At 43.0% G+C, this 27821-nt stretch overlaps 1 protein-coding gene across 5 annotated transcripts in view; it reads left to right on the top strand.

Moving 5' to 3' along the window:
• Positions 1 to 27821, top strand: part of Phka2 (phosphorylase kinase regulatory subunit alpha 2) — an 87805-nt gene that overhangs the window by 37501 nt on the left and 22483 nt on the right. For 4 of the 5 annotated variants that reach the window (XM_028873259.2, XM_028873257.2, XM_037199436.1 and 1 more), the window contains 9 exons: positions 1916 to 2011; positions 4325 to 4432; positions 5920 to 5998; positions 9395 to 9529; positions 10178 to 10287; positions 11551 to 11695; positions 11921 to 11999; positions 15092 to 15261; positions 16644 to 16817. In XM_028873259.2, the coding sequence (XP_028729092.1) occupies positions 1916 to 2011; positions 4325 to 4432; positions 5920 to 5998; positions 9395 to 9529; positions 10178 to 10287; positions 11551 to 11695; positions 11921 to 11999; positions 15092 to 15261; positions 16644 to 16817 (1096 nt within the window). The other variant, XM_037199437.1, reaches the window with a different exon arrangement.

Genomic DNA, 27821 nt, shown 5'->3' with positions numbered 1-27821 from the left:
ACCCCCTAAACAATGACAAAAATCCATAACCCACCGAATGACCAAAAACCACCCACCCCACCTCTTGGGAATATAGGTGTCATGTTCTCTAGATTGCATCCTGTTGTCTGGGGTGGGGGGCACAACTGCATCTCTAGGGGACCCTGAGAAAATTGAGATACTGGTCAAGTCCTGGGAAAGCTAGCTGTATCATTTGTTGCCAGTCTCTGTGTAATGGGACAGTGTAGGGCTTATCTGAAGTCCTAGCTGGAGTAGTGCATGAGGCTGGACCACCTCAGCTAGCCACCTTGAAATTCTCCTGAGAAGTTTGTAGTCCAGAGCTGATCTTTGGGTGGTGTTTTTCAGCTTAGTGACATTACCACAATCTAGGCAGAATCATTGTGGGGCCCCATGATCATTTTGGAGACCTCAAAGGTCACTATTAGAAACGGTCACAGTTCACTGCAGAAAACTTAAATATTTTAAATGTTGTATGCAGCAGATCTTGGAGAGCTTAAAGGACCATAGTTTGTTAAGTACATCTGGAGTACACAAACTTAATTCCTAGTTACCCAATTCAGACTCAAGCCTGAAATCATGTACACAAAGATAGATGCAACCTTTTTCTAAATTTAGTACTCTATATGACCATTAATATCATGACAAAGTTTATATATATATATATGTCTTATATTAAATAGATATATAAATCTTACAAATTTTGAAATAATATTTATACCTTATAAAAGATTTAAAGAGTCAAAACCAAAGGATCATGAGATTAGTAGCAATAGAATAGTCCCCTAATTTTGTTTTCTTTCTGTCCCATACCAGGTGGCTCTTCTGACATGAGACAGAAATTTTGGATTTTCCTTTAACAAGTATGTTTGGTTTTAAAGAAGGAAAGAGCCACACTCCAACTCCAAAGCCAGCTTTAATTTTTAATTGAACTGGGACTACAAAAAGACCATTTGCCTTATATGTCTATAGAGAACAGCAGAAACAAACATTTGGGGAGATTTATGAAATTTTATCCTATTGGAAATGTGCTATAACATTAGGGCAGTTTACTCTTTTTCTTGGGACATTTTCTCTGGATGATTTGTCCCTTTTCTTCAGATGTCTCATTTGTCTAGTAGTCTTCAGACTCTTATGCTAGATGCCTTCATTCTCCTGGAAAGACAAAAACAAAAGCCTGCCCCAGCCCTAAATTTGGGGAGTTTCCTTTTTGACATTATACCTGATCAAATAAAAGGCATTTGTTAGTCTTATAAGTTAGTTTAGATTGAATGACCAGACTCTTGAACTGTCACCTCTTCTAATCAAGAGACTTTTCCTGTTTGAATCTAATCTTTATCAATTTTGATGGTATCCATAGATTTTCTTCTCCTGTGGAAACAAAAGCAAAACCTCTTCCCTAATGTAACCCATACCTGATTCCCATTCTGAGGACAACACATCTTTATAGTATAGCATCTATCTAATAGATAGATGATTAGAAACTACCACTTAGGCAGAACTAGAATATGCTGCCTAATATAGAATTTCTAACCCAAGATGTTTTAAACTTGGTGAGACAAATTTTACACATGAGAAAACTTCAGAGTAAGTTATTTTAAAAAGAAGAGTATAGGAACGATGTCTGGTCCATAGTATAAATGACAGTACTATGGAAAGTTTGAGGACCAAACAGCTACTTCGTCAGGGGCTGCCCTTTCCCTCTCCCTGGAAACTTGGCAAGTGGACCTGGACTCAGGGAGGGACAGGCAGTGGTATCAGAAGGAATCCCTCTCTGTTCTTCTACAGCCAAGCATGTTAGCATTTTTTGCTCTGTTGCCAAGAGGCCTAGTTTGTTATTGTTTTCTAAGTTGTATTACCATTGCATCATTAACTGCCAGACCTCTGTCACACTAAACATGCTGGGGCTGTTTTCTAGGTCCAAGAATACCGAGAAGCTCTGGAAGGAATCTTAATCAGGGGCAAAGATGGGATCCACTTGGTGCCAGAACTCTATGCCATCCCACCAGACAAGGTAATCAGGTGGTGGTAAGCCCCTTGTGCTACTCAGCTAGACTGTGTGAGTTAGGACTTGGCTCTTTGGTATTCTCCTACCTTTTAGGCCAAATGATCTTTTTCTCTAGAAGTGGTTTCTAAAGGCTAGTTTTCCTATCCGTCATAAGGAATTATGGCTTTGAGAAACATGTGGAACATGCCTGACTATGGATATCCTAGGGCAGCAGCAGCTAAAGACCTTTGAAGCATACATGTACCTAATCTGTGTTTGAATCAGGCCCATACACACATGACCAAAGGACATGAAAGAGCTTGACTGTATTGAGGGAGACTCTGGAACCTGTCCAATCTAAGACAACCCTGGATTCCACTCAGGGACCAGACCCCACTCAGTCCTACCAGCCTAGACCTAGTCTGAGCTTCCAGTGACTCCATGTGCCCATTGTAGCATGAAAAGACATTTCCTGTTATCCAAGCTTTCTTAGGACACATTAAGGACAAGACTTTTGTCATGCCTCACCATACAGGTGAAGTTACAGAATCTGCCAGGGATGTTTTCTATGTGTCATGACATCTCCTGCAAATTTCTTCATTTTGTACAGTATATTTAGCTTATATACTAGACACCAGCATTGGACAGTATTTTTCCTTAATTTCCTTTTGTGTTAGCTTTGCAGGTGAGAGTTGGCAAGGTTCTTCAGTCACATCAATAACATTTAGAGACCACTGGGAAGGAATCTTGCAAGACACCACAAACCTATATGGCAGCTTTGTACAAAATAGGAAAGTCTGGGACTGTGTGGCATGCAGCCTGTATGCTTGGGCAAGGTGCCACCATCTATGGACCCTCCACTGCACAACTGGGCACTAGTGAAAGTATGCCCAGCAAACATGTAGTGAGCATCTGCTCCATGCCTGGCACAGCCTGGTACATAAGGTGGTTCTGTATCTTTGAGTCTATAAGCACGGTGAAAGCAGAACTAGGCTGTGAGATGGAGGCAGCCACAGAAGAGATGGAAGCAAAGACATGGTACAAATGCACCTGTAAACAGTAGTTCAGAAGGACCAGAATAGGGAGGAGAGAGATGCCTCCATGAAGAGGTAGAATTGAACTCTAGTGGAAAAAAAGGGCAGAACAAGTTCATTTTTGACCTAGAAAGCTTGTCTGCTTTTTGTTCTTTGCAGTAGATAGTCTCAGTCTGGATTGTTGCAGTCTTCCTTAATAGTTGTATTTCAGTGTATTTGATGTGTATGTAATGTGCTAGTCAATTGTAAATAACGCTCTACATTGTAAAATATATACAGAGCTCTGTAGAAAGAAGAAAACATTTGCTATCCCTAATGCTATGACTCAGTAATAACCACTATTGCATTTTGGAGAATTTCCTTCCATAGTGTTATTTCTTTCTTGACTATTCGACTACCAAGTGATAACTCCATTCAGTGTGTGCAAAACTTAAATTTTTTAAATGTTTACTATCAAGAAATATAAATCTTTATTAAGCATATTGATAATATTAATCCACAATACTGAGAATGAACTCTCCCCCCCCAACACACACACAAACACTTGATACAGTTTTTCCCTTATAGAGGGATAAATGATTCCTGTTTCCTTTGAGTGACTACCTTAATCAATGTTTCAATGACTAAAACCTTAAAGGGAAGCATGGAGTTTAGAAGGAGAGCGTCCCATATGTAGCTGGCCCTGTCCTCAGAATGAGCAGGCATTGCTAGGGTTTAAAAAAAGCACAGAAACTTAGGTTGCTAAGATAAAGCTCTGGGGAAATGCCACTTTCTAAAGGAGGTAGGCTGGGGAGTGGTAGCAGCACCATTGGTTTTCCTCAATGCATAGTGCCACCTTCTGGTAATGTTCTTGCATGGGCACACAGCCCTGGGGATGGTAAGCCTGCAGAAGAAAGCAGGCTTGACATCCAGCTGTGCACTGTGCCTATGCAGGCTGCTGTTTGGTTTGGGTTTTTATGAGAACACAGCCAATCATAAGCGAGACCTGTGGAGCTTCCTGCTGCCCAGAGCCGGGTATAGAGCAGGCAGGTCAAGCTTCTAACATCAGTGGCCCCGGGTATGCTTATGGGAGGAACACTGGCCTCGGACCAGGCCAAGATTTGAAATCCCCCCCTGTTGCTTATAGCCATGGGGTGCTGAGAGAGGAAGGTTTTGCCTTCTGAGTCCACCATCCTGTATTGCACAGAATTGGTCTGGAGGCTGAGAACTGCTTTGTAAATTGTCAGTGTGTTCCCCAAATATAGGCCATTGCAGGCCTTTGTGTCCTCTGACATTCTGACCTTAAACTTTTCATTTTCTCTGCCAGGTGGATGAAGAGTACAAGAACCCACACACAGTAGACCGAATTCCACTGGGGAAGCTGCCCCATCTTTGGGGACAGTCCTTGTACATCCTCAGCTCCCTGCTGGCCGAGGTAGGCTTTCTAGGCTGGAAAGCCATCTATCTATCTGATTGGAGGTACAGGAATCTGGGAAGAGTGCAGTGGTTCTCTGTACTGAGTGACTATGAATAGTCTGTGCAACTTCATTACCTTCCAGGTTGCCTGGGCTATTTGGGGCCCCAGGTTTTTCTCTGGCCTTTCATATCCATATTTACAATAAAACCAATTTAGATCAGCTCCATGCCATGCTCCCTGCCTCCCTCTCAGCAGAATCTCTGTTATTTAGTTAGAATCTGTTTGCATTGTTGCTCAGCAGACATGGGAACCTTTTCAGCCAAGATTAGCACATCTGATCCTAGAAGAGACAGGGTTAGGAAGGTATTAGATGGGCTAGAAGCTCTCTCAGCCCAGGCCACAGGAAGCAGAAGGGCTCTTCAGATCTCTCCCTAGAAAGAGACAGCAGGCACAGGTCCTTCAGATACCACAGCCCACACCAACCCACCTCCTGGTCCATTCCCTCTTGCCGCCAGGCTTCTGTTGGAAAAGCTTGAAAGTGAAGCTCCCAGTCTTGAGTGAGAATTCTGGTGTGGGGAAGGAGGCTGAAGAAGAAAGGGACTGGCCACCTAAGGCTGGCCAGCCTGTGTGCTGGGGAAGAGGACAGGGCACCAGAATGTTACCAGGGTGCTGGTGTGGTAAAGACCAGTAGAAGATAGCACAGTGGACACATCCCCTGGGAACACTGGTTGCTGAGTCTCCCAAGTTCCATGGTCATGACCTTCTTTATAGGACTGCACATACATCCTCTTGAAAGTCAGTCCTGTAGCCAACCAGCTCAGTGACTTCTGGCAGGTCTCTTAACCTCGCTGGGCCTCAATTGCCTCACTTGTAAAGTGAAAATTTGGGCTCGCTTGTCTGTTCAATGCATTCCAGCTCAAATTTCAGTACATGTGAGGTGGGAAATAACGAACTCCACACTCCTCTGAGACCTCCTCTCCAATATACAAGTCTTCCTAGGGCCCAGCAGTAGGTCCACTCGATCTCAGATCACCTTCATCCCCTTTGGATGCTTGGATCATTTCTAGAACGTGTAAGAAGGTATATATTTAAAGAGCACAGTCCAGTCAACAAGATGGGGAGAGTTTTCTGTTCCAAGCAGTCAGCCCTGGACCGAAGTCTCCCTATAGCACTTCTGGGTCGGCTTCCCCACCCATGGACACAGGAGACTCGAGTGTGACAGTGTACACGCAGGAACTCAGCTAGCACTACAAATGGCTTTCTTTTCACTCCCACAATGTGGGGGTGTGTTGGAGTAACCCTCAGAGCTAAGCACCAAGCTTGCAATACATTTATCAGTAGCTGTCTGAGTAGCATACTCTGTCTGTTATGGAGAGAGACTCAACGAATATGAAGAAAAGGTTTTCGAGGGTGTGAGCCCCCAAATATGTCATTTCAAGTGTAGGAACAAGGTGAAATCTTAGTCAAAGCAGTGTTTCATAGTGTTAATGCTCCTCTCTTCTTAGGGATTCCTTGCCACTGGTGAAATTGACCCCTTAAATAGAAGATTTTCTACTTCAGTCAAACCTGATGTTGTAGTACAAGGTTTGTGAGCGTGTTTCCTATCCATTTCTACTGTATAAAATCAGTGTTAATTTTTCATTCACATTGTTCCCTAGTTCCTCTTTGGAAAATTCTGAAGGATGTTTAGCTGGGTTCTAGCAGTGCATACCTGTAATCCTAGGACTTGGGAGGCCGAGGCAGGAAGGTCGAGAGTTCAAAGCCAGGCTGGGGAGGTAGCACGATTGGAAAAGCGCTTACCTAGCATGTACAAGGCGCTGGGCTCGATTTTCAGCACCATATAAACTGAGACATGATGGCATGCACCTATAATCCTAGCATTAGGGAAGTAAGAGCAGTAGGATCAGAAGTCAAGGTCACCTTTGGCTTCTTAGAGAGTTTAAGGCCAGTCTAGACTATGTAGTAAGACCTTGACACAGAAAAAAAGGTATAGGGTATGTGCGTGTATGATTCATTGTACAGTAAGACGTAGGCATCTGTGAGAAACCTTGTATAACTCAGGCAGGCCCCAAAAGCACTGGGACTGTTCCCACCCACAAAGTGCAGTAGTTCATTTGTCCCTTGGAGGTCTCACGTCTTGCCACCGGCTTCCACCCTCCCTTCCTTCCTCTTTAGCCAGTTCCTCCTCCAAAACGGTGAGAATCCCGGTGGGGCTGCCTCTCCCAGCGTAACCCAACAGGCCATGTCTCCGGGCTGCTAGGATTCTTGCTCTTCCCCATGGAGTCCTGCAAACAACGGAGGTGGCTATGGAGGAAGCTTTCGGTTTAGGTCTGGCCTGGGGTGTCACCTAGAGCAGCAGCCCCTTCGTTTCCTCTACTAAGGGACTGTGGCAGCTCTGACACACTCCGAGTGCCTTGTGGAACACTCAGATACTGTCAAATGTCAGCCCGCTGTGTATATATAACGCATTGCCCCTCAATTAGGCTACATACCTTTCTTTGTTTGTGTATTGTTTTTTGGTCCTTTGAAACAGAGTCTTACTTGGTAAAACTGGCCGTCCTTGAATTCACTAAATAGCCAAAGCTGGCCTTGCACTCACAGACATCCTCCTACCTCAGTCTTCCAAAGTGCTGAGATTATAGGCATGAAGCACCATGCCTGGCTTAGGGTGTACACTTCTTAAGGATAAGGCTTGTATTCTCCTCTGTGTTGATTGACACCTGTGCACCCACACACTGAAAATAATGATTGAACAAATAGGAAAGCATTCCTCTTTGGGGCCACTGGCCCATTTTAATGAGCATGCCCATAATACAATGAGAAGAGCCACAAGTTGTCACCTCATCGATAGTGTATACAGAGTACAGCTAACCACCATAACATTCTGATTAGGTAACATTTACAACATTGCTTATCTCCATGAAGCTTAAAGGTTAACTTATTCACTCAAGGATCTCGGTTGACAGCTGGAGGTGGGAACCTATTATTGACATCCTGGTTGGCTGATCCAGCTACGCTCCTTAGTCTCCACACTTGACCAACACATATTCTGCTAATTTGACTCTTAAATCTACAAGAGTTCTTTTCCAACTGTGGGCTGGGGTCTACTAATAGATTTCAACCAGCATTTTTTAATATATTGATTTTATGTTTCATTATGTATATATGTGTGTGTGTGTGCATCTGAGAATGAATTTATGTGCAGTGCCCAAGGAGACCAGAAGAAGGTGTTGGGTACTCTGGAGCTGGAGTTAGAGGCAATTGTGAGCGCCCTGATTGGATGCTGGGAATCAAACTTGGGTCCTCTGGAAGAGCAGTGAGTGCTCTTAACTGCTGAACCATCTCTCCAGCCCAGCACTTTTTTAGTGTAGTACAACAGAGCAACATTACCAGAGGATCTTGCATGGAGTAGGTCCGGGGCTGTTTCAAAAACCCGTGCAGATCCTGTGAGGTGCCTCAAGAGGTGATAGCACTTCGCCACCAAGCCTGACCGCCTGAGTTCAGTCTCCCAAGTCTACGTAGTAGAACAAGGGAATTGACCCCTGCAAGTTGCCCTTTTATCTCCACACACATCCTGTGGCGCATGCGTGCCCCTCTTACACACAAACAGCGGAGGAAGGGATCGCATGTGACTGCATCAGACCATGAGGCTCTCTCTCTCCAGTTTCAGTTCCAACTACTCTCTGAAGGAGGCAGTCTTATGGGGAGTGGCAGCGGTGTGGCTTTGATAAGTGTGGAGTTCTGCTTGTCAGTGGAAATTTCAGAAGGGATGGTTTTAGAAATGTTGGCCAGTCCTGCATAGCCAGCAATCCATCTATTGGAGGCTGGGGGAAGAGGGGATTAGGCTCCAGTTCCGCCTCATCTATTGCAGGCTAATTAAGCATTCTCATGGCTTCTCTTAAGGGTTCACTGGGAAGATGAGATCATGGTATTAAAACCCTTTAAAAAGCATCAGGTGGTATGTAAATGTAAGGAGGTAATGTTCAGCTCTCAGTGGCATGTATATGTATCATCATATGTTCAGCGCTGCCCCCCTCCACCCTATGGATATAATGGTGGGGTTTGGGGAAGACACCCTAATAATAGCTTAGCCTTTGTTCTCTGGACTGAGCATGGCCCTGAGTCCCTCTAGTTTCCAAAAGGCTCTGCTGCAGTTGGGCAAGATACCAGCTGCTTCCTGTGACTGTCCTCCTCTTCTGCAAGCCCTCTCCAGACTCCATCCCTTTGCCCACACACTGCTTTCTCATAAAGGCAGGCAGTTCTAGTATGATCGACACCACCCCGCCATCCCTGATGTGGCCCTAAGCTAAGGCTAATTTCTGCATAGGCTGCCAGGACCTGGGTACTTGGAGGTCCCTGACAGCCAGAAAGCCAAGGGCTCGAACCAGCTAGGATGGGTGCTCTTTCTCTCCTGTGGGGTTTTGTGCCGTGCTTCTAAGTGGGCCAGACAGTCCTGCTTCTACCAGTCTCTCCACCAGCAGGCCCGCTTTCTTTTCTAGGGAAAAGAAAGATAGCCTCTCCTCTCTCTCAAGCTAAAGCATTCCCTGTAAGCAGACTGCCACATTCTCATTTCCCCTGCCAAAATTTGAGAAGCAAGAGCACAGATTTCTGACGTCCCCTGAGGTAGCTGTTTCTACTCCTAACCCTGTGTGAAAGGACACAAGGCATATTTAGATAAATGCAGACCCAGTCAGAGGCAAGACATTACTTCAGATAGGTTAAGGTGGTGTCGAACCTATTGAAGACTATTTCTAGAAGCTCTCAGACTGTCCTGCGTAGTGAGGGCACTTGACAGATATGCATTGTATGTGTTGAGGTGCAGGAAGGACAGCCGAGCAGGGAGTACGGCGGCTCAAACAGCCACCATTTCCACGGGCAGTGTGCTAGCAGGCCTAGTGCTGGACAGAAGGGAGAATCGTGTGTCAGTGTGCAGAGACACCAGACATGGATCTGATGTGGATTCTGTGTTCTCGTTTGCAGTCGCTGTTTTGGCGGAAAACAGTCACATTAAGGGGCTGTTGCGGCAACATGGGGTGAATGTCCAGAGCATTGCTGATGTGCATCCGATTCAAGTCCAGCCAGGCCGGATTCTTAGTCACATATATGCCAAACTTGGTAGGTCAGGGAAGTATTGGGGGATAGCGGGCAAAGAGAGCCTTTCTAGGTCCTAGGTTTGGGTGTGAGAAAACTTTGTTGTAAGTTCTGGAGACCTGGGCAGAGCACTGGGCAGGTCAACCAGTGGGTCCTCTCCGTTGTGAAGAAGAACGGACAGGCAAGCAGATTCCCCTCAGCTCGGCCAACCCATACTGCCATAGGAGGGTTGGCAGAGCTGTTGGAGAATAAGCAACTCCCTTTGAAATGTCACAGTTGAAAGAGTCACGGGTGTCTTGATGCAGCTTCTAATTGTTATCTGTGGTACCCCCAAATACTCATTTTACCTATTAAAGTAGGAGTCGGTTCCTTTTCTTAGAATCTGAATTTGTTTGGTTTATGGCTGACTCCTAAGTAAATTCAAAGCCAGTAGTAATAAAGTCCTTTTAATAGTTCTTCATATAGAACAAACTGACATTATTCATGTCCATGCATGAAGAGAGGGGGTAGGATTTGTTTCTCTGTTCAACTTTGTCCCACTTTTTGAAAGGCAAAACAAACCCCTGCATATATTGTCTGACACAAAAATAAGCCCAGCCTTAGCCTAGGTCACCAAGAATAGCTGTTACTTTATTTTCTCTAACTCCAGTTTCTCCTTTCTATTTCAAATAGGACGAAATAAGAATATGAAGTTGGGTGGTCGACCATATCGGCACATTGGTGTCCTTGGCACCTCTAAACTCTATGTGATTAGGAACCAGATCTTCACTTTTACACCCCAGGTAAAAAGAACAGGCCAGCCGAGCATGGTTGTGCATGTTTTTAATTTCAGCACTAGGGAGGCAGAGACAGGTGGAACTCCATGAGTTCAAGGCCAGCCTGGTCTATGTGAGTTCTAGACCAGCCAGAGCTATATTGTAAGACCCTATCTTAAAAAAAGAAAGAAAAAAAAAAAAGAAAAAAAGTGGGGGCAGTAGAAAATAAGCCAGCATCCAGCATCCTCTCATTAAGTTCTCTTTTCTATCTATAAGCATATCTCCTTCAAACGTGGAAGAATTTTATATGTATGGGATCAGGTGGAAGTATAGAAAATGTTTACAGTACGTGCTCAATTGATGTTACTTGAATCAAATTGAATATGTCATCACTTCCAGACACGACTTTTAAAGAAATCCACATTGCTTTACAATGTGACATGTCCCTTGGCTCCTATCAGCTAACATGAGTAGTCCCTAGCCTTTGTGAAGGTTGTCCTAGAACTCTCAGTATGACATACAACTGCATTGGTTTGCAGGTCCCCAGCCCCTTCCTGAGATTCAGAATCCACTGACTGTAGTACTTATCTTTAGAATTTTTGTTCCTAAAGAAAACTAACCTAGTGGAAGCATATACCAAAAAAAAAAAGTTTTCTCCATTTGAGAAGCTAGAAAGATTAACAATGTGATCACTTTGCCAGTTGTGAGTCACAGCATGGACCCCTGTCTGCCTGCACATGTGGTTGGTTGTGGGGTCTTGCCTCAGCAGCTGCCACTTTCAGCCTTGCGAACTATTTCTCTTAGTTCCAAGTTCTGAATGCTGAGGTGAGTGTGCACTAGCAGAGAGGTCAGGAGGACAGTTGGATTTGCATCAGTATGTGGTAGTACCTCTGATCGGCATTAGGCAGGAATCAGTCAGATGGACAGTCTTCCCAGCTCTCCCTCACCTGGGAAGTATTTGCGAACCCAGTAGCTCCAAAAGGGGTAGCAATCACAGGCTCTTATTTGCCCTCAGTGGTGAGGAAGACACTTAGATCCCCTATGGGAGGAGCTGAAGGCAGGTCTAGAAACACATCTTCCCTTTCACACCAGTGTAGCTGCAGCTTCTGAGCAGCTGACAGGTCATTATGTCTCATCTCAGAGAAAGGGGCCGCCTGATCAGAAGATTGAGGCCCAGTACCAAACATCTTCCCTGGCAACAGGTTCAGGATCAGTGCTGCCCCGAGTGACAGGTGTCGTGTGGAAATAAGTGAAGGGTGGCCCTTGACTTTGGCCTGTTCTAACTTTCAGTTCACGGACCAGCATCACTTCTACCTGGCCCTGGACAATGAGATGATTGTGGAGATGCTGAGGATCGAGCTGGCCTATCTGTGCACCTGCTGGCGGATGACCGGCCGCCCCACACTCACCTTTCCTGTCACGCACACCATGCTCAGTAATTCTATGAACTCCATCTGTTGGGTCATGGGCTCTTACCTAAATGTTGAGGACAGTTCCTGTGGACAGTGCCAAGTACCGAAGGGGATCCTTAGTCATTTGACTTCTTTGTCTCGGGAATCTTCTGTACCATAAGGGTTTTGATTGGGTTGTGCTGGTGAGAACATTGCAGTGCATTGGACTCCCAGATGAAGAAAACTCATTCATCTTTTTTTTTCCTTAGCCAGTGATGGATCAGATATTCATCCTGCAGTTCTTTCTACAATCAGGAAACTAGAAGATGGATATTTTGGAGGTGCTAGGTAAGTTGGGATTTCTTTTCATTAAACAAGAATAGCATTGACCTTCCTGAAAGTCTCTTACTGTCCTCTTCCCACTGTTTGCATCAATTTCTGAATCTAGACATGCAGAATATTAGAGTAAGAAGGAAGCTAAGTTAATTCCATCTCCCATGGGCAACTTGAATCAGCTCTAAAGCACCATTTGGTTGTTGCTTATTAGACTTTCCTGGGCACCAGAAGTCTACCATCTTAGAGAGTCTCAGTCTCTTAGAGGCATCATCCCTCCTGCAGCATGACCTAGCGAGGGGCCAGAGGTACTCAAGGAAAGCTGACTTGACAGGTTTCTCAATGGCCCTCAGAAACGAAGCCCCTGATTAGTCCTGCATGGGTCACTGTCTACCAGCTTCAGTGGCATGGCATCTATTTGGGTCTGTTGTCCTAGAGTACAACTCTCTCCAGTATGATTCTCAGGCACCTTAGGTGACTAGGGTTGCTAACTCTACAGGAACCACCTTCTCATCTTGTCCTTCTGAGTGACCCACAGTAGAGGATCTATCGGTAGCTTCTGTATCTTCAGCTCCATGAATCTCTGGGAGTATGTCAGATAACTTCCCAATGGAGCCTCACTCTCCGGTCAGACCACGAGACCTTCCCCAGGCAGAGAGGATTCCCTCGGGCTAGCTCACCAGCTGCTGACAGTGTTTGGAAGTCAAGTTACCTCTTCAGACAGCATCCCACCTGGTGCCACAGGGAAAGCATGATTTTTTTTTAAAATTTCAGATAAAATATCTTTTGCCTTGCCATTTGCACCATATGTAAGTATGCAGTTCATGATGTCAAGTACATTCCCATCATGTGAAACAGATCTCCAGGACACTTTCCATCTTGCAGAACTAAAACACCATAGGCAAGAAACAACCCTCTGCTGACCTGCCTGTCTGTCTCTGCTGACCTGCCTGTCTGCAGCACCCTATCTATTTTTGTGTCCCCGTGCTTTTAGGCAGACAGCTTGTATAATGTAAGAGCTTTTAATGACTGGCTCCTTTTGCTACCTCACTGTTGTCCTTCAAGGTGAACTTAACCTTTTTTAAACTTGGGCCCCAAGTGGTTTTCTTTGCAGCTCCTGAAGTTGTCATCTGTGCCCTTGTAGCTCCCTATGGGCCCCACTGTAGCCTAGAAGTGGCTTCCCGTGCAGGCTTCCCTTGGTCCTTTAGGAGCATCAGTCGAGAAAGTCCCCAGGGTGGTACTGTCTACATTTGCAGGGCTGGCACTGGGACTCCCCCCAGCATCTCCTTCGGAGCAGTTTGCCTCTAGCTTGGTTAAGTTGCCACCTGGTATACAGCATCATGACCAGAAGAAAATATCACAGGCCTATAATGAACCATCTTACCAAATACGTTATTTTATTGAAATCTGATCGCTGTAAAAAGAATATAGTGTGCTGTTAGGAGTTTTGCAATGTGTCCTGAATATTGCCTCATTTAGTCTTTGCTTTGTGGCAAGCTACAGTCTCATCTATGGGTAAGGAACCATGAGCTCAGAGTGCCAGGGCTATAAGACAAATAGGTATAGGAGCTCTTTGGTGAGCCAGAACCAACCTCTAACCCTTAGACCTAGAGCCTCCTGTTTACAAAGCACTGGGAAGAGAACCATGGAAGAAATCGGAATGCTGAGGCTCTCTCCGCTACCTGTTGTAATCAGTTATGGTTTGTTTTGTAGCGCTAGGAATCAAATCCAGGGCCTCAGGCTTACATGTTCTCTACCTCAGAGCAATAGTCCAGCCCCCAATTCAGTTCTGGATAATTAAGATTGAGTCCCATTTGGGTTTCTTTATATTTAAGGTTGTTTTTGTTTTGTTTAGTTAAAAAAAAAAAAGTTGAACTCACTGTACCTACTAGACCTACTTGGAGTCTCCTGCTACCAAAAGCTTTTTAGGTGCCTGCCTTCCTTTGAGCTCTCTTTAGCTCAGAAAGCCCGCCGCTTTCACCTGCATCAGGGAAAGGTTTCCGTTGCATTTTGGCTTTCCCGGACCACCTCCCCAATCCCGGGACCAAACAAAACAAGCCGTAGAATTGGCCCTTGGCTCTCCACGAGAAGGCTTTTGTTCAGTTAAGGACAGACTTCTCTTCCCCAACTGTCATCTTGTCCTGTGCCTTTTGCCCATTGAAACTTGGGCACCTATGAAGGTGTTGAATCGCATACTCTGATTTCCTCCATAAACAATCTATTCTGGATTCTTCGGTTCTCACGCATATTAACTAAATATTGATCTGATGCTGGGAGTTCAGAGTGAGGTCCTGTTGTCTTCCACTTCAATATCTGACATTTCTGTAGGGCAGAAAGCGGGTGGGCTCCCAGTATCTTGGTTGCTGATACCTCTCCAGCAAGACCCAAGCTGCTGGTCTTCAGTGGAGCATTTCTCAGCCCAATACAGTAGGGTCTGTGCAGGGGGCATGGGTGTCAATGTGAGGATGGTAGGTTAATCCAGTGACTCGCTTAGAGAGAGACCCTTCACTCTGAGGCATGTGGCTTGCATCATAAATCCCCTGCACCTGTCTCACCATGTTTCATGGCAGGGACAAGCACGCCAGGGGAATTACTGCTTCTAATCCAGTTTTTAAGGGAGAGAAATCCCTGAGCTTGATTCTAACTGAAAGGGGTTTACTCAGTTTATTTTGGAAAATTGTTAGCTGATCAGGAAAGTGCATTTATATTGTTAGGTTCGGGGACAGAAATGTGGCATGAATCTTTCGCCATTAAATGCTATGTGCTTTCACTTCATACTTGTGAATAAATGTTTTGATGTTTTTGCTTTTCGAGGCACAGTCTCATGTTGTCCAGAAAGGCTGGCTTCAGACTTTCTGTGAGGCTGAAGATGGTCCCAACCTTCTGGTCCTCCTGCTCCTACTTCCCAAGTGATTGAATTACAGGAATTCCCCACCACGCCCAACTTTTGTATTGAATCTTTGGGTTTGTTTCTTGTCTTGATAGGGCCAATCGAGTTATTGACTCCTACAGAGGTGTGAACTAGCTGTTGAAGAGTTTCCCAGTGATGCTCAGTGGAAGTCTGTCAGCACTCCACCTGCATCCCTAACATAGTACCTTCTTGACAGAGTAAAACTAGGAAGCCTGGCAGAGTTCCTCACTACCTCATTCTACACCTACCTGACCTTCCTGGATCCAGACTGTGACGAGAAGTTGTTTGATGACGTCAGCGATGGGAGCTTTAGTCCTGACAGCGAGTCAGACATAGGAGGATACCTGGAGGACAGCAGTCATCCAGGTACCTTGCGGCGGGCTTCCGTGGATTGTTGGTTGAATTGGTTTAAACCTTGACACTAGGATAAAATTGCCTAAGACCCAAATACAGAAAAAACAATTGACAAGTGAGCTAAAAGCAAACAAAAACAAGGCTTCTGAAGATTCTGCTCACTCAAACAAATGAAGTGCTGGTATAAGAAACTAAATTACATTGGTGCCCTTGAAAACAGGGCTTCATAAGCCCGTAGGAAAGTCTCAGGTACAAGACTGCTCATAGATTGATACTTTTAAAAAAAATGTCTCCCATTTATTTATTTACTCTCTCTGTCCCTGTCTCTCTAGCTCTCTTTGTCTCTGTCCCTCTCTATCTCTCTCTCTGTTATTCTCTCTCTCTCTCCTCTCTGTTTCTGTCTCTGTCTCTCTCTTTGTGTGTATGTGTGGCATACCATGACATATATAACATATGTAGAGGTCAAGCTTTGGGAAGGTGACTCTCTTGCTCCCCCATGTGAATCCTGACGATTGAACTGTGCTTGTCAAGCTTGGCAGCAGGCATCATTGCCCACTGAGTCATCTCACCAGCCCTCTCTCTAGTTATTTCTTTTTTAATATGGTCCATTTGCCCCTCAGACCTCTGGTTCATTTGCACCAGCTGCTCCTGGTGCTCCTTCAAGGGGTTTGCACAGCTATTTAAACTAAATCCTGACCTGAGCGTGAACCCAAAGCTTCATGCATGCCTGTACTGCTGAGCTGCACTGCCGGGCCCTTACAAAATAGATCCGTAAAAGAGAAACACATTGCTTCACTTTTGAAAGGAATGGTAGGAATGACCTAGCTTTGATTAGATATGAGGGGTGAAACCCCACACGTATATAATATGTCTTCATCTGAACATGGTTTTGGATCAAAGTGATCTTTTTTACTTTGTTTGTTGTTTGTTTAGTTTGGTTTTTTGAGACAAGGTCTCTCTGTTTAACAGCCCTGGCTGTCCTGGAACTCACTCTGTAGACCAGACTGGCCTTGAACTCACAGAGGTCTGCCTGCCTCTCTCTCTGAATGCTGGACTTAAAGGCATGAGCCACCACCACTGTTTACAAGTGGTGCAGAAAGCTCCATAAGGCTTAGCTTATTCTAGGATTCAGACAGGACGTCAGCTGCTGTTCTTCAGGTTGTTCTCATATTCTACTGCTTGCGTTGGGATGGTGTGGCTTAAACACTGTCTCATTCTGAATTCCCTTAGCCTACAGTGAAGATTTTTAAACAATGAATTTATGTATACGTATGACATACCTGTCACTAGCTTTATCCTTTTAGTGTGAGTGGAGGTGCAAATATATGTTGCTGAATGTTGTCTCCTCAACAGCTTGTTTTCATGGATTCTTTTCCTTGGTTGTCCAATTCCAGAAAGCCAAGATGAACTTGACCAGTACATCAACCACCTTCTTCAAAGCACATCCTTGAAGTGCTACCTGCCTCCTCTTTGTAAGAAGTCAGAAGACAGACATGTTTTTAGTGCTGTCCACTCCACTCGGGACATACTTTCTGTGATGGCCAAAGCGAAGGGTTTGGAAACTCCATGTATGTTATTAAGCTCTTCTGTCCATTAAGATACATTCTTTTATCAAAGTAATGTGTTAATATAATTTAAGTTGATCCTAAAAGACAAGGTGTGCCCTCCTCCCCTAACCTTCTACTTCGATATGACCACTTTCAGCTCTTCTAGATGTTTCTTCTGGCATTTCCATATTTCTAAAATAATGTGTTTACTTCTGTCCTTGGAGGTATCAATTTAGCCTATAATGTTCTGGTGTGTGGATCAAGATTTAGCTGTCTTGAATTACCACCCCTCTACTTTGTTCCCTAGCCTACAAAGGGAATTGTCTAAAAATTTAGTTGAAGCAGTCTTCACACTTTATAGTGCATATACAGATAGTATTCTTAACTGAACAGCATAGTGTACTATAATGACATTCCTATTTTTACTTTCTGCTTTTCCTGAAATGAACATTGTCCTTTTCGCTTGCTTTTCTTCTTTCTAAGTCTTCCAGTGTCCTCATAATAAAATTTCCACAAGGCGAGTTACATTAGTGAATTTCTTGAGTCTATTTCTTTCTTAGAGTCTGCAAAATGTCTCCCCCTTTCTGGGCCAGCTGTGCTGTAGGCCTGCTGCTCCCTTGACTTGCTTTCTGGGTTAGTTCCTATTTTCTGTACCTCAGTTTTTCCTCTTTCTTAGTGATATTATTTTGGTGGAAGACATCCAGTAGCCTTCTTAGAAACAACAGGTAGTGGGTAACATTGAGCCTTTACGGGTCTGAAAATGCTTGCAAATGTCTTATACCCATTTGACAGTTTGACTAGGTGTAGAATCTAGATTAGAAATACATTTTTTTTCTTCAGATTTTTAAAAGCATCACTTCATAGCGTGTGTGTGTGTGTGTGTGTGTGTGTGTGTGTGTGTGTGTGTGTGTGTGTGAAGGCTGATATTCAAACCTCGGGTGTTCTTTAACAAGGATGCTTGCTACCTTGTTATATTTGTGTTTTTGAGACAAAGTCTCTCCCTGGTCTGGGGCTCACTGGTTAGGCTAGGCTGGCTAGTTAGCAAGTCTTAGGGATCTTTCTGTCTCCACCTCTAAAATATTGGAATTACAGTGCATGTAGCCATATCCAGCTTTTAATGCAGGTATGGGAACTCAGGTGCTCAGACTTGTGTGACAAGCACTTTTCTGATGGAGTACGCTTCAGTCCCTTGTCGGTATCAGCCTCAGATTTGGAATCCACAGCCTGCACATAAATGAAGGAGAACCATAGAGTATGTTACATAAATATAGACAAGAAGGTTCCCTCTGGGTAAGATGTTTGCTTTCTGATATGTTCTCACTTGGCTTTTCCAAAAGTTTGCCTTAAGCATACAGTTAATTTTTTGATGAGTTCTTTATTAGCCACATTTAGTTTTAGTTACATTTTTTTTTTAAAATTTATGCTGTGTGGGTATGGGCACACATGTAGAGGTCAGAGGGCAGCTTGTAGGGATTGGTTCTCCTTCTGTCATGTGGGTTCCCAGGATTGAGCTCAGCTTATGTGGCTTGGCAGTAAGCACCTTTACCCACTGAGTCATCTCACTGGCCTATGTATGATGAATTTTGTAAGTAGAGAAAAGTAAACAAATAATTAAACATAAATTACACCTTTTAGTCACCACATTTTTTAATCATTTATTTTTCAAGTTCTAATATAATTATATCATTTTCCCCTTCCCATTCCTCCCTCCAAACCCTCCTATATATCCCCCCTTGCTCTCTTTGAAATAATGACCTCATTTTTAATTAATTGTTTTTATATGCATATATGTACATGTCCCAGAAAGCAAGACCCTCAGCTCCATTAGCATTTCCAATTAGTCTCTTCCCTGCTCCCAGGCAATTGTCTTTCTGTCTCTATATTTTGTTCATTTTGAATATATAGAACAAGCTGATGCATACTATATATGGGTTTTCATGATTGGCTTCATATATATATATATAAATTTCTAAATATAACCTGCTTAATCTATACAATGTTACTTGTATGTATGTTTTTAGTGCCAACTGTTTGATATTGGACAACCAATTGGTATATTCTTTCCTGGAGAAGACTTTTCTATAGCTCTCAACATTCTTTAGTTGACTATAGGGTTTGGCTTTTTTTTTTTTTTTTGTGTGTGTGTGTGTGTGTGTGTGTGTGTGTGTGTGTGTGTGTGTGTAGAAATGAGATTTCATGATCTTTCTCCTGTCTATTTTTGTTGTGAAATATTAGAATGAACATGTGTTACATTCACTTATGCTGTGGAATGTTTGTTTAATGATTTAAAGATGTGTTGCATTATTTTATGCTGCATTTGTTTAACTCTGTGAAGCTGTGTTACTTTGCCTCTCTAAAATAACTGATGGTCTAATAAAGAACTGAACAGCCAATAGCAAGGCAGAAGAAAGGATAGGAGGGGCTTCTAGGCAGAGAGAATAAAATAGAAGAAATCTAGGAAGAGAAGATCAAGGAGGACATCAGGGCCAGCCACCTAGCTACATAGCAAGCCACAGAGTAAGAAGTAAAGAAAGGTATATAGAATAGAGAAGATAAAAGTCCAGAGGCAAAAGGTAGATAGGATAATTATGTTAAGAAAAACTGGCTAGAAACAAACCAAGCTAAGGCTGGGCATTAATAAGAATAAGAATAAGTCTCCATGTATGTAATTAATTGAGAGCTGGGTGGTGGGCCCCCCAAAGAGTTAAAGTAAAAAAAAAAACACCAACATATTTTGGCATGTCTGTTGTTGTTGTCTTTGTTCATCTCGTGTTTAGGTAGTCATGTTAGTAAGACTTCATGTGTGTAGCTTCTGACATTACTAAGAGACAGTCTTGATATTTTAGGATTTATAATGCGTTGCTCTAGGATCATCTGGCTTTCAAAGTTTTCTTAGATAAACAATTTAAGCTTTTACGTCTCTCATCCTTACATGTTGCACCTCTTTTGTGAGTTTCTTTTCTGAATTTGGTAACAAAGAAAACTATAACTGTCTAGTCTTCAACCCCATCAAAGACCCAAGAAGGATATAATATTACCTGAGTAAACAGGAAGTGCAGAGCAAGAAACTTCTAAAACTGTAGAAATGACAGAGATATTTGGTTGCCTAGACAGTCACCCAAGGTTCCTCTGCAATGTTGGGTCATCCATCTTTGGCCTACAGGCCTAGAATATCTGACAGACTTTTCTGTGAAGCAGGAATTTCAAAGGACTGTCCTACCTTGCCTTGGCAAAGGTCAACAGTCACCTTCTTTTTTGTCCTGCTTGTCCAATTTGGACAGCATACTGTCAGCAGTTGAGGCAAGGTCAGTTTTTTTTTCCCTGGGGCTAGCTTTGTCACAATGAAAGCAGACTCCATATGGAGGTTCTTTGATGCCCATCATCCTTTTTGAAGTAAATTGGTGCTACCAGGAGCAGAAATGTCTCAGTCATGAAAAGCTTTATGTTATTGAAACATCTTAAATGCTATAATCTGTAGGTCTCTGAAGTGTTTGAGGACCATCTATCTAAAATATTATCTGTGTTTAACCTTGAAAACATACCTAACATGACTACAAGTTTGATTATTATAGATGACTATTAACCTGAATTTCTTAATTATACATTACATTTTATTTTATTTTATTTTATTATTTTTTTTGTTTTTGTTTTTCGAGACAGGGTTTCTCTGTGTAGTTTTGCGCCTTTCCTGAGCTCACTTGTAGCCAGGCTGGCTCGAACTCACAGAGATCCGCCTTGCTCTGCCTCCCAAGTGCTGGGATTAAAGGCGTGCGCCACCACGCCCGGCTACATTACATTTTAAATGAGCTGCATTAGTACAATGCCTTAGAGTAGAAACATATTACAGTATGTTAAAACAAAAATAACCTTAAATTTGTATCAATATACAAAAATACACATCAATGTAAAATATTTAAGACTAACAGTTGCTTTTTAGTTTAAAAGTAGATTCAGCAATCTACCCTTTTTCCTGTCATTTCTATACAATATCCCCTTTTTTCTTTTCAGAATGACATCCCTGAAACTAATCTCCTTTGCTTAGTTTTCCTCCCTAACTATGACCAATAACAACTTGCAACCTCCTGCCCCAAACAATGACAAACATCCATAATCCACTGAATGACCAAAAACCACCCACCCCAACTCTTGGGAATGTGGCATCATTGTTTTCTAGACTGCTTCTTGTTGTCTGGGGATGACAGCATCTTTAGGGAACCCTAAAAAAAATGGGACCATGGTCAAGTCCTGGGAGAGCTGTTATTTTTTGTTTACTCTCTGTGTGATGATAAAGTGTAGAACTTATCTGAAATCTTAGCTGGATAGTTTGTGAGGATCATCTCAGCTAGCAGCTTTGAAGTTGCTCTGGATGCAGAATTTTGAGGAAACTGCAACAGAGGCATTCTGAGAGGCTGGATCACCTGGGCTACTTGTTTTTATTGATGTCTGGTCCTTTTTTTGAAAATGAACAATCTTTTAAAGGTAACATAAATATCTGTATTAACACAAGTATGGAGTATGGTGTGCACAAGTCAGCTAAAGGTGATTTTTTTCTTCTATGTTTGAGCAGGTAAAAAGCTTCTGTTAACTTTATAAGTCCTTTTGGACTGTATAACCAAACCTCTATCCATGCCATGTAAAAGGAAAGCATGTAATAAGTCATGAGGATTCTGTAGCCAACAAGATTTATCATGTCTCATCCAGTCTCACAGCTGTTCCCATGTTGAGGGATCAACATTTATGTCACCTGTCCTATAGTCTTTCTTGGCTTTTTTTCCTTTATGTCTGTAGCCAAGATTTTCAGGTCTCCCCCAATCAAATCTGATTTTCATTAATTTTGAAGGAATCCTTAGCTTTTCATTTCCTGTGGAAACAAAAGCATAACCTCTTCCAATGCAACACATTTTTCTGACCTTCAGTCTGAAGTTAAGACATTCTTAAAATATATAGATTGGTTTAATTTAGCATTTTCCACAATTCAGTGTCTTTCAGCAGCTATTGTTTTTTTGTTCATTGGCATTTAAAGAATTCAAAGTCAGCAAAGCACCATACAGGATCCAGACACCCTGTGTATTTCCCATTGTTTTTTTTTTAATTTTGTGTGCATTGGTGTTTTGCCTACATGTGTGTCTGTGTAAGGGTGTCAGATTTTGGGGTTACAGACAGTTGTAAGCTGCCATGTGGGTGCTGGGAATTGAACCTCGGTCCTTTGGAAGAACAGGCAGTTCTTCCACTGAGCCATCTCTCTAGCCCCTGTATTTCCCATCTTTATGTGGCTTTTTCTTTTATATTTCTTTACTTTCTCTTTAAAGGCATTATTTTATTTTGAAACTATTTGTTTTTCTATGACTGTCTATACCCATTTTGGTTTTTTTTTTCAGCATCTAAGCACATTTTTAAGCATGCTCTACCTATTCAGCAGTTTTCTTGGTCTGGACCTGGCTTTACTGTGTGCCTGCAGCGTTCTCTCACCACAAGAGACAAACCTTGTAATGGTACACTGTGTGGCCTGTAATAAGTCATGAGGATTCTATAGCAAACAAGATTTATCATGTCTCATCCAGTCTCAAAGCTGTTGCCATGTCGAGGGATCAGCATATATGTCACCTATCATGTATAACCAAACTTCTATCCATGTCATATAAAAGGATGACATGTAATAATAAGTGGCACATGGCACACTGGTAGCTGACTCTGCCCCCTCGGTTCTGTGAGAGCCTAGTCTTATGCTGGCTGCTGCAGGCCCACATTTACCTGTCCCAGCTCTGGGAAGCTGCTATGTCCATGTTGCAGGTATTTCTATCTAGTCTCCTGCTCCAGTAGTGCACAGGCTACTCAGGTGCTCAGCTGTATTAAAGGGGCCGTGCCTACCCAAGAGACCACTTTCTCAGGCCCTGTGTGGATATTCAAGCCACATGTTGGACACCATATGAAGCATTTATCTAATTATTCCTTATCAATAAAACTCTGGAGTCAGATATTGGAGTAAGAACCTGAATGATCAGAGAAATGGCAGAGAAGCAACCAGTGACTTACCCTTTCTCACCTTCCTTGATCCAAAAAGGCCAAGAATCTTTCTAAGCCCCACCCTACTACTTCCTGTATCTCTCTAAGTCCTTGGTCCTCCAGAACTTCTATGACTATTTGGTCAGCTGGCAGCTAGCTCTGATCTCTGATTCAAAGTAAACTTTATTGAGAGCCTCAGGAGTGTCAGAGTATGATCAAACTATCCCACAACATTGTAACTTGTGTTTTTTCTATGATATGCTATGGTGATTTTCTTTTCTGGTCTTTTCTATTTGGTGTTCTATGTGGTTCTTATACATTCATGGGTATGCCTTTCCTTTGGGGAAGTTTTCTTCTGTGACTTTCTTGAAAATCTGATCTGTGCCATTGACTTTGGATTCTTCTCCCTCATCTATGCCCATAATTCAAAGATTAGTCTTTTCACGGTATCTCACACTTCCTATATTTTTCCCTTCCTTTGTGTGTGTGTTAATTTTTTTTAATTCATGTTCCTTTTTACTTGGTCTCTAGGTTCTACTTTGTCTTTGAGTCCTGATATTCTATCTTCTGTTTGTTCATTCTACCTGTAAGGCTTCCCTTGGAGTTTTCTAGTTGTTATTGGCATGTCCAATTCCATCTTCCTTTCAGCTTGAGCCCCCCTCAGTGTTTCGTCTTCTTTCTGAATTCCATTCTCAAGTCCTGGATTATTGTCACCATTTCTACCAGCCTTTTTGTTTGTGTTTTCTTGGGCCTTCATCAGACATTTATTCTTCTTATGCTCTTTCTATTTCATTTCATTGAGCTGTTTCTTTGTGTTTTCTTCAAACTCCTTGATTGAAGTTTATGGTTCTTTTAAATTCTGTGTACTGGGGTGCACCTAGGTAACTCTTCTCTAAAATTCCTATAGGACTTGTAAGCTTGAGAAAGAAGGTACTGGCTTGACCTTCTGTGTGTGTGTGTGTGTGTGTGTGTGTGTGTGTGTGTGTGTGTGTGTGTGTGTGTGAGAGAGAGAGAGAGAGAGAGAGAGAGAGAGAGAGAGAGAGAGAGAGTGTTAGTTAGTTCTAAGTCTGATATGGATAGAACAGCTTGGGACAGAGAAAATCAAGAGATGTGTGGCTGTGACGGGCCTAGAGGTTGGAAATGGCTCGGGTGGAATGAAGTCAGATCGATAAAATATACCACGCTGGCATATAGGATGCTCTTCCTGGCCGAACCCTGGAGTGTGGGTATAGATCTAGCTGGGTGGAAAGGTTGGATATGGCATGGGAGTGGCCTTTAGGTTGGGAGGTAGGCAAGGTCCGTCCTGGTGGAAACCTAGAGATCGAATGTGGTGCAGGCTGGGGTGGCCAGGCTAGGCTGGAGCACTGGATGTGAGACCTGAGCTAGGTCTGGTGGGTTGAGAAAGGTAGGTGAATGAGGGAGAGGCTCACCAGGCTAGACCCTGGAAAAAGATATGGGAGATCTGGCTAGGTGAAGAGGCCCCTATGTTGATTTTTGATCTTTCAAATATTAGCTGGCTTTGAAAAGATTTAAGATCTTCTGTTCACAGGTTCTGAAATTTTAATTGTCTGTCTTGACCTGGGAATGTTTTCATCCATTGTATTGGGTACTTAGTGGGCCTTCTGATCTGAAAATTCATGATTTTCAATCCTATAAAGTTTTTCTAAAAACTTTGAGTCATTTTCTTCCTCATATTATTCCTGTTCTTTTTTCATATATTTATTTATTAACTTCTTGGAGAGATTTTTATCATTTCTGTTCTGTTTTCCATATTTCTGATCTGTTCTGAGTACAATTAGCTCAACTTTTTGTCCTTCCCTTAATGGATTTTTTTTCATTTTTGCTATTGTTTTAATTTTCATTCCCCAAATTCCATCTGTTCTTGTTTCATACATGTAATATAATGTGTTATGATTCTAAAAACATTAGAGACAGGGCTTTTTATCTTCATGTTTACGCTTTGTTCTCCCTAATGGTTTCCATTTCCAGGTCACCTTTTCCTTTTAGTAAAGGTTCCACTTCTCACTTTAGAGGTTCTTCTGCAGTACAGGGTGGAACTTGTGGCCTTGGGCCTGTGAGATGTAGGCTGATTCTTCAGAGGTACTCTACTGTCTCCCGTTATACTGTTCTCTTTCTGGAAGGGGAAAGAACTTCTCGTGGATCCCTGATCTGTCTCTCTAAGGAATGAACACAGGCCTTCAGATGTATTAATCAGTCTGTGCCCAGGCTTCCTCCCTCATTCACTCTCCAGTCTTCTGTCCTCCTGAAAGGGGCAGACAGCATGCTGTGTGCAGAAAAGAACATCTAGGGAGCTCACTACATCTCACACACTGTCTCTTCAGTCTTCTTTGTTTTTATTCCCTTGGGCTCCACACCAGTTCCAGAAGTAAGCAGGGCAGCAAATTCCTGAGACTTCAGAGGATTCTCTTAAAGCAGATCTGACTGGTTCATTGATTCCCCATTGTATTCTTGGAGTTTGCTGACCCTGTGTTTTCTTTTTCCTTTTTAAAAAAATTTTATTTATTCTGTCATATATTACATCCCAACCAGTTTCCCCTCCCTCCACTCCTCCCAGCCCTTCTCACCTCCCCTCTCCCCCAGATCCACTCCATTTCCCTTTAGAAAAAGGCAGGCCTCCCAGGGATATCAACTGAATATGGCATAACAAGTTGCAGTAAGACTAGGCACATATCCTCATATCAAGGCTGGATGAGGCAACCCAGTAGGAAGAAAAGGGTCCCAAGAACAGGGAAAAGTGTCAGAGATAGCCCCTGCTGCCACTGTTAGGAGTCTCACAAGAACACCAAGCTACCACCGCCCTAAAATATATGGAGGTCCTGTGTTTTCTAAATCACTTATCTTTCAACCTTTGTCTTTCCTATTCCTAAAAAATGCTTCTATTTTCTTCTTTCCTGTTTTTAACCTGTCTTTTTGTTTGGTTTTAGTTAGGTGCTTTTGTTTTGTTTAGTGTTTTTTTTTAATTTATTTATTTTTTAAATTACCCTCATGATATTAATCACATTTGTGGTATTCATAGATTATATTCGCAGTATTCATTCAAATATATATATTTAATTTTAAATGTCGAATGTCATTTCTTGAAGGGGGTAGGAGGTCTTAATTACAGGCTTACAGCACAATGGGAGGACCCTGGAGGGCAGAAGTTCGCTACTGATGTTTTACAACCTTGCATCTAAGCTGTTAACGCCCATTATTCAGGATACACAGACAAGGAACTTCCCTTAAGCATTCAGGAGGGTGGAACCTGGCAGGGAATTAGCATTGGGAGGATATCAAGGTCAAGGTCCACAAGCAAGGCAACAGTTACCCAAAATGGGGGCCAGGGCCCTACAGGTCTCCCTTTTATTAAAAAATGAGCTCCTGACTTGGGTTGCATGGGACGTCAGGAGGTCACCTTACCCGTCATGGAGATGCCTGCCCAGGCCACACAGGTGCTCTGTCTTAGGTTGGTGAGCAGCCCCCAGGCATTACCCGTCTCTGAATACTCATTATCACACCTGCTCAATCATGTGTGAGCTGCAGAGTTAACTGCTGCCAAAGATCTCAAAGTGGCACTGGACTTGCAATCTGTGTGTTCGTTACAGAAAAGACCAACAGAGGTCCTATCTCATCCATAGCCAGTAGGCTAAAGGCAACTGAGCCATTCCCTTCCTTATCGAGCCATACTGTACGTTGGAGTCCTTGTAAGATAGTATCCCAAAAGCAACTGGAACTTGAGTTTATAAATTTATAATTTTCAAAGCCAATTGAGATGTATATAACTACTGAATTAAATTTATCATGCCCAATAGAATGAAAGATTAACTAACTGTAGTAGCTACTTTTGTTGCCAGGGTCAGTTGTTTTGTTTTTTTGGTGACAGTGTCTTGTATCATACAGGCTGGCCATGAACTCAGCTATATAGTCCAAACTGACTTTAAACTTGTAGTCCTCCTGCAGAATGCTGGGATTATAGATGTGAACCACTTTAGCTTGCTTTATGAATCCCTTGTAAATATGCGTTAGTGAGGGAGCTAGAAAGATGGCTCAGTGGGTAAAGGGCTTGCAGAACAAGCATGAGGATCTGTGTTCATGTGCCCAGCACCCATGTGAAATCCAGGCATAGCAATGCACATCTATAACTCCAGCACTTCAGCTATGGTGGTAGGAATGGGGAGTGGGGGTGGGCGGCAAATCGCTGGGGCTGAATGAGTTAACTACAGATTCAGTGAAGAGACCCTATCTCAAAAAATAATGTGGAAAGAAATTGAGGAAGACACTTAACTGTAGAAAAATTTCTAAATGGTCTTATTAAATAAAAAAAAAAAACACAGAGCCAGTATAGGAGTGAAAGCCTTAGAGAGATCAGGGAAATAGGGAAAGCCACCAGCCAAACTTACCTCACTGCTGTGGATGATTGATTGATAAATAAAGTGCTGATCGGCCAGTAGCCAGGCAGGAAGTATAGGTGGGACCAGGAGAGAGGAGAATTCTGGAAAGTGGAAGGCTGAGGTAGAGAGATGCTGCCAGCCACCATTATGAGAAGCAGATGTTAAGATACCAGTAAGCCATGAGCCACGTGGCAACTTATTGATTAATAGAAATGGGTTAATTTAAGATAAAAGAACAGTTAGCAAGAAGCCTGCCATGCCCATACAGTTTATAAGTAATATAAGTCTCTGTGTGTTTACTTGGTTGGGTCTGAACGGCTGCAGGACTGGCGAATGAGAGAGATTTGCCCTGACCATGGGCCAGGCAGGACCAGGAAAACTCTAGCAACACCTCACCAACTCTGCAGCTTCCAAATGCGAGTTACATCCTGTCTACTCACATTTATATGCCTTTTGTGTTCTGTTCTGTCATTGGCTCTCTTAGCCCAGCCACATCACTTCCTCTTCCTTTACAGCTCTGTCACTTTCTATCTGTCTGTACAGACCACCAGACCTCTATGGTTGGTACTGGGACAAGGCCTGTGTCACCACCCTTGGCTCTGTTCCCTAGTGTGGCCTTGAACACACAGAG

The sequence above is a fragment of the Peromyscus leucopus genome, chromosome X (genome assembly GCF_004664715.2).
Source record: "Peromyscus leucopus breed LL Stock chromosome X, UCI_PerLeu_2.1, whole genome shotgun sequence".
NCBI lineage: Eukaryota > Metazoa > Chordata > Mammalia > Rodentia > Cricetidae > Peromyscus > Peromyscus leucopus.
The sequence above is the reverse complement of the archived record's forward strand: the minus strand, read 5'-3'. Positions and strand labels throughout refer to the sequence as shown.